This window comes from Oncorhynchus clarkii, chromosome 15 (assembly GCF_045791955.1).
Source record: "Oncorhynchus clarkii lewisi isolate Uvic-CL-2024 chromosome 15, UVic_Ocla_1.0, whole genome shotgun sequence".
Classification (NCBI taxonomy): domain Eukaryota; kingdom Metazoa; phylum Chordata; class Actinopteri; order Salmoniformes; family Salmonidae; genus Oncorhynchus; species Oncorhynchus clarkii.
Window position 1 is genome coordinate 30769832 of NC_092161.1, and position 9114 is coordinate 30778945.

A 9114-nucleotide genomic window follows, 5' to 3' on the forward strand; every position below is an offset into this window, starting at 1 on the left:
CCTACAACTGGTAAAAAAAAAAAGTTGTCACGAGGTGCGCACGTGCTTCTGTCTTTCTGTGATTCCTCAAATCTCCTTGCCTTCTTAACCATATTTGAGGAGAAGGTCCATGTTCCCTCCCCTCTGAGCTTCCTTTCCAATGGGTTTTGAGCAGGAGGTGAGAGCATACAAGGAACTGAGGAAAGATCAATTGATATTTTGCCTTCAGATTGTAAGGACTTGACAAAAACACTGGAGGTCACAGGTTCACATACATTCCAGCGAAACATACACTTTATTTGGATACTTTAGGAAAGATAGAATTGTCTACTACGGCAATAGACAAAATATAGAAATCATAGTTCTCACACAAACAAAACAGCATCAATTATAAAGGGAAAGAAAAGACTACTCTAGTTGCACCGACTAGAGATGACACCTACCTCGTCTCCCTCTGATAAATCATTCAACCAGCGGTAACTCGAAACAGAACTTTAAAGATATTTCTGTGCTGATACTTTGCTCGACTCAGAACCCTTACAGCACATGTGCATTCCCGTAAGTGTAGCTAACAGAATAATATGTAACATCAATGCGTATCATCAGTATGGAGATGTGAAAGGGTGTGTATATATTATCAACATGGAAGGAAATACGTATTATACCCACCACTGGATGTGAGTTTGTGCTAGTACCTACCAGTAGCTAGTATTGGTTGTCAGAATATGAAGAAATTAAGAATAAAAGACCTACAGTATATAATAATATACAATTATAATATGATGACAATAATGATATGATAAGAGACATACTTGTACTCACAGTGTTAAGCCTATCGCAATGCTATCAACATGGGTCATGTTGCAATTCTACATCATGTTTCATTTCTAACCAATCTGAATAATTAAGTGACCCTACTTAGAGTGTTATGGAAGCATATAACTGCCAAAATGATGTATAAAAATGAAACGCAATGTGTCATTAATTTATCATTACACAATTACATTTAAAATTACATTTCAGTAGCTATACGCTTGCATAGAAGGTTGGGTTTATTACATGTGGATTTTGTATATTTATGTAACATTTCACAACCATGAACAAAACCCAGACATAGATATTTGGATTCTCTACTAGTAGAGTAAAACAGTACCTGCACTTCAAGTGCTTGATAAAACATTGTCTAAAATGCCAATTTAGGTTTGGTCACAACTGGGTAACTTTTCCACACACAATTTCCCTGAACAACATTTTCGCAGACAATTATTTAACATTTTCAAATCTAGTAGTGCAATTGTAGAGAATACCTGTCCAGGGCTCTACACTAACATGTTTTACAATGAGCACATGTGCTCCTAAATAGAAAAATGTAGGAGTTTTAAGAGTGTTCCATGCTCAACCAATTACAATTTAACCTGAAATATTTGAGTCACTTAGGCGAGACAAATGTTCAGCTGCCTCTTTAACAGGAGGGCCTTCACCGTTGTAATGGTGCGACTCACATGTCTGTCTGTGAGAGATGATATTTTCCGACGTGTCTCTTCGCTAGCAGTTGAGCAAACTCTTAACATAAAATTTTTAAAAACCTAGAGAGTGAACAAAACGATGTACACTGCCAAGAAACAGGAGGACAAAGTCACACTTTAGTAGACTTTCGGGTAAATTCGACCAACTTCTATGCCAGTGCGCTTCTTAAAAATGTATCGTTCAGCACTTCCCTCAGTGCGCACAGCCCACCCAGGCACCGTTGCTGCTCGAGGTGGGATAGCTATATGGATTTCATAGTTCTTTGTTTTGTTTCATAAAGGTAGCTAATCACACAAACAAATACTTTGAAAATGTCTACAGCAGTTATTTTCTGGGGTAATAAATCACAAGTCGCACATGTGCTCATACTTGATCAACACATCTATTTTTAGATGCATATGAGAGTAAAATGGTTGCTCTGTAGAGCTCTGCTGTCTAGTATGTACTGTAAATAATTGGTTAAGAAGTATCATAGGGACTTCCCTGTCTCTTTCCCAGCCTCAGAGAGACTTGTCTCGTACTGTAGTTTTCCCATTATCCTCCCTTCATGGAACAAAGGGTAGGCCTTCCATCTACCCTAGCTCTAACCACTAGGCAGGTAGCCTATACTAGGCCCTCGCTCTAACCACTAGGCAGGTAGCCTATACTAGGCCCTCGCTCTAACCACTAGGCAGGTAGCAGATAGCCTAGTGGTTAGTGGCAAGATCGAATCCCAGAGTTGACAAGTTTAAAATCTGTCGCTCTGCCCCTGAACAAGGCAGTTAACCCACTGTTCCTAGGCCGTCATTGAAAATAAGAATTGGTTCTTAACTGACATGTCTAGTTAAATAAAGGTCAAATTAAAAAAATACCATCTGAAGTCATTTAGCGTTTCTTTCATCATCCTGTATGAATGTCTGGGATTTTTTTCTTGGTCATATTTCTTTTTTAAATTTCATGTGCAAACTAAATGAGTAAAAATCTAACCCCCAAATAGATACATTTCATCAGAGCTGTCATAGGTGGGAGGGAACAGTCTCAAACAGCATAATGTTGGCCTACATCCAGTTACAGATAATATCGCTCACACTGATATAAATTAAAAAATATATCTTAAAACTCTAAAATAATCTGGGTCTGTAGTCATAAATTGTCTCAGAGTACGAGTGCTGATCTAGGATTAGGTCGCCCCTCACTGGTCTCGTTCATTATGATCTAGAAAGGCAAACTGATTCTAGATCAACACTGAGACAATGTGTGAATACAGGCCTTGAGGTTAAGGGTGATGCATGGATGTAGATCCGGCAGCTCTTAAAATCGGTACTGTGGTGTATCTCTGTATCTCTGTATCTGTATCTCTCCTTTAGTCAGTCAGTCAATCCACCGAATCTGAAAATGGACACATAACAGATGCAATATAATTGGAAGAAACGTCATTGTCAAGTCTATGTGAAAATATCTAGGCTAGTTAATAGCAGTATTGATATTACTGGAGAGGAATATTGCCCTGTCCTGGACAATCCTAACAAATTGAGAGAATAGTTATAGAAAAAAAATGAAGGAAGAAATGTTAAAAAGGGTTGAGGGGAGAGGTAGTGAGACTAATTCCACACTACATGGTACATGACTACTACATGAGTAATTCAAATACAGTTACCATAAGTGGAATAATACAACTGTAATGCAAGTTCACATGTTTTGGAGTGAAGAGCAAAAATTATACAGTTCACCCGGTCTGAGGTTCAGCCTATGAGACTGCTGTTTCCTGGTACCAGACTATGTCTGAGTTGTCAGTAAAGCTGTCACTCACTGTGGGGCGGGTCCACGTCCAGTTTGGCCAATCCTACAGCAGAGTTCACTTTGGGCCTTGCCCCAAGCTCCCGGTTCTGGTTCTGGTTTTGGTCCAGATGTTTCTTCTCCTCCACCTCCTCTGGGTTATAGATGCCCTCCTCCGCCACCACCTTCTCTATCTTCTCCATGAGCCGCCTCAGTTGGGGGTGCTCCCCAAATATGCAGTTATTGATGACAAAGTATCTCCTCTTGCACTTTTCCAACACCCACTGCAGATCCTTCCCCTCCCGCTTGATGTGTCTCTCGATGGACATGTTCCTCAGTACCTCAGCCCAAGTGAACACTAGGATAGTATGCCTCCACACGCTCTCCCCAAACAGGGCCAGGTGCTCCTCGATGCGGCCCCGGTCCACCTCAGTAAACATGCCCACGGGGATGACAAGCAGGAAGGCGTGGGGGCCAGGGGGACCACACATAGAGGCGCCCCGTACCATCTCCTGCTGGTAGAGGAGAGGCGTTGTCTGGGCTGAAAACCAGCCCGGCGTGTCTATCACTGTCACCTGGCGCCCCTCCACCTCAGTCTGACGCTTGACACAGAACTCGGCTGCCCGTTCTAGGCGGAACTCCTCGCGGCCCAGGATGGTGTTGCCTGTGAGGCTCTTCCCAGGCCACCTCCAGCCCAAGAGCACCAGCCGCAGTTCAGATAAACGGTTGGCTTCCCGGGCTGCGGCCGCCAGCCTCTTCTCCTCCTCCTCTGGGTCAGGCACATCCTCTCCTGAGGGTACACATAAGACAAGTCATTAGCAAGGACTTTTTAGCTAATACTGTTTCCGCAGTTTATTTAACGCACACCTGGGGAGTATTTTTCTCCGCTAACACAGGAGTAATTAAGATTAGTTCACTCATGTTGTGGAATGAATGAATTTATCAGGGGGTGCGGCAGCATCTTCGGCACCCCTACTTCCCGCCATGGATTATTTATTATTTAGTTAGTTAGCGGTGCATAATTCTTATCAACTTCAAATCCCTTATTGAAAATGATATAAAGCCAGTTTAGAACCAAATCATATAGCCTACCCTACGCATGAGCATTGTCTATGAGGAGAGCGGACAGCTAGTAATCACTTTGACTTTCATTCGTTAGTCCGTGCCAACAAAAAAATCCAGCCAGTTAATCTCGTGTGTGGTTATTTATGGTTGAAACCGGAGTCTTTCTATGTGTCATCAGCCAAATTAGTAAACTATAAAGTTAACGTGTCACATTCGGATCAGAGTTAAACTGGCTAACCTAGCTACCTAGCTGTTAGCATTCCGTAAACTATCGATAACCGGCTTTTAATCGGTTTTGTTCGATTAGTTGTATCGATTGACTTGAGACACCGTTTATATTTTGAGACCCACCTGTTGATTGAACTTGTTTCTCTGATTCCATGCCGGTGCTTCGTTATTCTATAATTGTATTCAGCAATTAATCCGCTGGAGAAGGATTTCCTGCTTGGTTGACATACGGCGCGGGACTATATATACATTTTAGCAGGACGTGTGTGCGTGAAACTTGTGTTATGGTGCCCCCTTGGAACCTCCTGCGGACAGTGCAGCCTTCCTCGATTAGTTTTTTGTACAGTGGAGGTTTGTGGCTTGTGCGGGCCCTGACAGGTATTTGACCAACTATTGCATTCCCAAATTACTCCCATTGGACAGTGGTCACATTACTGGAGCAAATTGCAGTAAAAAAAAATACAACTTCCTGAAAATTACAACAAAAAACGGAGTAATTTTATTTTGTTAAAATCTTCAACATCCTTCATATTTACAAAAATTATATTTCTGTAAAACTCCAACTCTAAAAGTAATATTCATAGCATAGTGCTTCACTCATATTCTTTAATTCACTAACACTTATGTTTTTCAAACCCAGCACCTTTTACAAAGTGAAGTAGCCTACTGATAAGGGACATACAGTACAGTGCCTATTGAAAGTCTACACGTTTTGCTGCCTTCAAATGAAATACAACATTAGGATAAAAGTAGATGTTCACAACCTACTCCACAATTATAGAAATTTAAAAAATGTGTTGATTGTGTATGTCTTCACACAAGTGTAGAATCTTATGTATAATGATTCACAGCTGAAATTTATCTTAGGACAACATTTATCCATTGTTTTTGTCAAAATTACTCAAGCTCAGTAAATTTGGTTGGGAGTCATTGATGGAGAGCAATATTCAAACCTTGACTGATTTTCAAGCAGATTTAACTCAGGTCTAAGACTGGACCATTCAGGAACACTTAACGCCTATAGGAAGGCCATTACGGTCCGTCTTTGGCATCAACATTTGTGAAATTTTCCCGCTGAAAAATAAAACAATCCCAGGGTTAGGAATTCAGAAGCCCGTGGCAGGGTTTCCTCTAACTTTTATCTCCTTTCATATTTCTTTTGATCTTGCCAAACTTCCCAGGCTGCCGGTAACAAGCATTCCCATAACATGATGCGTCTACCACAATACTGAAACAATTAAGACATTTCACTTTTGAAAATGTGGAGTTGGTTGTGTAGATTGTTAGGCAAAAAAAATGTCCAGTTGATTCCCTTTTTAGATTTAAAGGGATAGTTCACCCAAATGACACATTGGTTTCCTTACCCTGTAAGGCTAAGCAGTCTATGGAACAGGTATGAGAGCAATCCTTGCATTTGCTTTATTTCCTAGGCACTGTTACCAAATGTGAACATTTTAGCATTTGTGGCACAAAACCTATTCAAGTCATAGTGCCGATATTAGCATTTTTTACATACCATGAACAAATCATACAAAAGCATCTACAATTGATTGTGAATCAGTCACTTATACACTGAACAATAATATAAAATGCAACATGTAAAGTGTTGGTACCATGTTTCTTGAGCTGAAATAAAAAGATACCAGACATGTTCCAGATGCACAAAAAAAACTTACATTTTGTGCACATCCCTGTTAGTGAGCATTTTTCCTTTGCAAAGCTAATCCATGCACCTGACAGGTGTGGCATATCAAGAAGCTGATTAAACAGCATGATCATTACACTGGTTCACCTTGTGCTGGGGACAATAAAAAGCCACTAAAATGTGCAGTTGTCACAACACAATGCAACAGACATCTCAAGTTGAGGGAGTGTGCAATTAGCATGCTGACTGCAGGAAAGCCCCACCAGAGCTGTTGCCAGAGAATTTAATGTTCATTTCTCTACCCTAAGCCACTTCCAACAATTTTAGAGAATTTGGCAGTAGGTCCAACTGGCCTCACAACCACAAGTAACCACACCAGCCCAGAACCGCCACATCTGGCTTCTTCACCTGCGGGATTGTCAGAATTTATGTTCAGTATAGATATGAACATATTTAATATCAGTACCATGACTTAAATGGGATTTGTGCAACAAATGCAAAAATGTTATTGGTTTCCTTACTCAGAAAGCGGTCTATGGACAAAGTACAACAGCAATCCTTGCTTTGGTTTAGTTTCCCTGGCACCGTTTTAAAATAGGCAAACTATCCCTTTCATTTTAAGGCAGCTAAATTTAAAGAGAGGTGTGTAGACTTTCACTAGCAACTGTATCCTTCATTGACAGAAAATTGTGTAATGTAGCAGTAATAAAATCACTTAGCCAGAGCACACATTCCAATTCTTCACTTCCATAATTGTACAACACACATAAAAACAATCCAACAAAATAGAGATCATTGGCTTTTCCCTAAGAAACTGATTAGAATAAAAAGATAAAAACATTAAAATGAACATTTGTACATTTAGAGTCTGGTGTGCGTTAGTTACACTGCCCAGGCTGCCAGCATCTGCATGTCGTCATCCTCTGCGCTCTTCTTGGACGCTGTAAAACAGGAGTTCAAAACTGTTACCTGGAGTCGGTTTAACGCCGACTGTATTATAAAAACTAGCATACACTTCAACTACCCTTGTCCTGTACTTACGAGTGCGCTGGCTGGGTCGAGTTGAGGGCAGCTTGGAGGTGGGCAGCTTGGCGGCGGGCAGCTTGGCAGTGGGCACACTGGGCACTCTGCCCATGTTCGTCATGCTCTCCTCCAGCTCCAACTCTGCCAGCTCCGCTAACAACTCATCCTGCAGGATAATCCGAATGGGAGCCATTGAGATGCATGCAGTATTGTACATGTTTGGCAATCAGGAAGTCACAAAACCTAAGTAGCCCATCAAGCAGCTAAATAAATTAATCCTCCACTGGTCACAGTGAATAGGCTATGAGGATGAATTAAGATGTCTTTCTTTGAGAAATGGTGAGCAGTAAATAGGTTACCTCATCAAATGCATCTCCGAAAGGTCGGGAGATAGCATCACAGATCTCCTGGGCCACTTCCTGTGACTCAGTGATGTCCTGCATCAGAGAGTCAATTTTATCCAGATCCCTGGGAGGAAAAGAGAGAAGATTTAGGAACAGTATAATAGTAGTAGGTCTAGTTAGACATGATCCTCTTTTTTTTGCCTGATATAACATTCAACTCCAGTTTAAATAGAATTAGGAGCATATAACTGGCAATAAAGTAAATATTGAGAAAGGACAGTGTTTGATAGCTACCAAGGACCAAAGTTGTGCACTATAGGGAATAGGGTGCCATTTGCGGTGCATACCTGGTGTTTAATGGTTATTACCCTTGTTAACTCACATGTTCTGGTGGACCCCCTTGATGGCCTTGGCAGCGTAGCCCATGGTCTTCAGGACCTCAGTGTTGGTGTTGGCATTCTCCAATGCCTCCCTTTGGAACTCGATGGTGGAGAGGGTCCCGTCAATCTGGGTGAGTTGCTGCTCAAAGCGCTTCTTCCTCTTCAGTGCCTGGAGGGCCGCTGGTGGTACAAAAATATGGTTACGATGATGATTAAATAGCACATGGAAGTACCGTTTGCATCTTTAGTAGTTAAGAAAAAAAAGCAATGGCAGAAGGGGTAAATAAGGACACACATTAGTATGAACTAGATAGGAGTCATTAAAGAAAAGTAACCGATAGAAGATTGGGCTGCAAGCAGCATTGACACAACTATTGTCTGTTTGTAGGAGTTCCCTGTATTGACAATGAACAAAATACTTCACCAGAAAAGACGGGATCCTATCGATACAGATTATTTAGGTTCAGGTGGTTCAACACGGACCAACCAAATCATGCAAACGTGACAATTTCACAATACATACCACGTTTATTCTTGAGGCCATTCTTCTTTGCTATCATAATTTCTTGTTCAATTTTATTTTCTAAGAAGTCCTGTTTTTTCGCCAGCATCGCCTCTGTTTCTCGAAGTTTGTGAATGGCCTCCTGCGGGGTAGGTCCTGTCCGAGACCGATGGCCATGTTTCGATTTCGAAGAGCTTGGATAGTGGCTAGAAGAGCTCGAACTTGAGCTTCCCTTGAACAATTTAGAAATTTTGCTCATTTTTGCCTTTTTTTCTATTCAGTTAAAGTTACTTTTCAAATGTCGCTCGTTAGACTTCTCTGGAGAAAGTCGCGCCAGGTGCAGGTTGCAATTCAGGTACGACGGCTTCAATTCAAAAACAGCTAGCCAGTCCCACACACCTGAATGACGATTATTGAAATGTGACACCTGTGGCTGGCCGTGGAAAATAACAATTGGCTTTTATAATGAATGACACAATGGCCTAGGCCCTAGCTATTATGAAAAAACGTGAATTTTACAGAGATAAATAACTAGGCCCCTATGAGAAAATATTGCATATAAAGGATAGGCTTAAGGAAATGTATCTAATTATTTAATGTCAAGATAATCAACACAATAATCATTTAAAAAACAAAACATTTACAGTGGAATAATTCACCTACAAT

General features: G+C 41.0%; 2 protein-coding genes across 2 annotated transcripts; both read right to left on the bottom strand.

The window, feature by feature from the left end:
* Positions 1-255: 255 nt before the first annotated feature.
* LOC139367199 (GTPase IMAP family member 4) lies at positions 256-4798 on the bottom strand. The gene is made up of 3 exons (XM_071105365.1): positions 4678-4798; positions 3296-4051; positions 256-2874 (listed from the first exon to the last, which is right to left on the bottom strand). The coding sequence occupies exons 1-3, from the start codon at positions 4706-4708 to the stop codon at positions 2861-2863; spliced, it is 801 nt and encodes a 266-aa protein (XP_070961466.1). The 5' UTR covers positions 4709-4798; the 3' UTR covers positions 256-2860.
* A 1055-nt stretch (positions 4799-5853) lies between these two features.
* Positions 5854-8827, bottom strand: LOC139367201 (charged multivesicular body protein 4C). The gene is made up of 5 exons (XM_071105369.1): positions 8470-8827; positions 7949-8126; positions 7582-7690; positions 7241-7388; positions 5854-7140 (listed from the first exon to the last, which is right to left on the bottom strand). The coding sequence occupies exons 1-5, from the start codon at positions 8705-8707 to the stop codon at positions 7082-7084; spliced, it is 732 nt and encodes a 243-aa protein (XP_070961470.1). The 5' UTR covers positions 8708-8827; the 3' UTR covers positions 5854-7081.
* Positions 8828-9114: the final 287 nt, after the last annotated feature.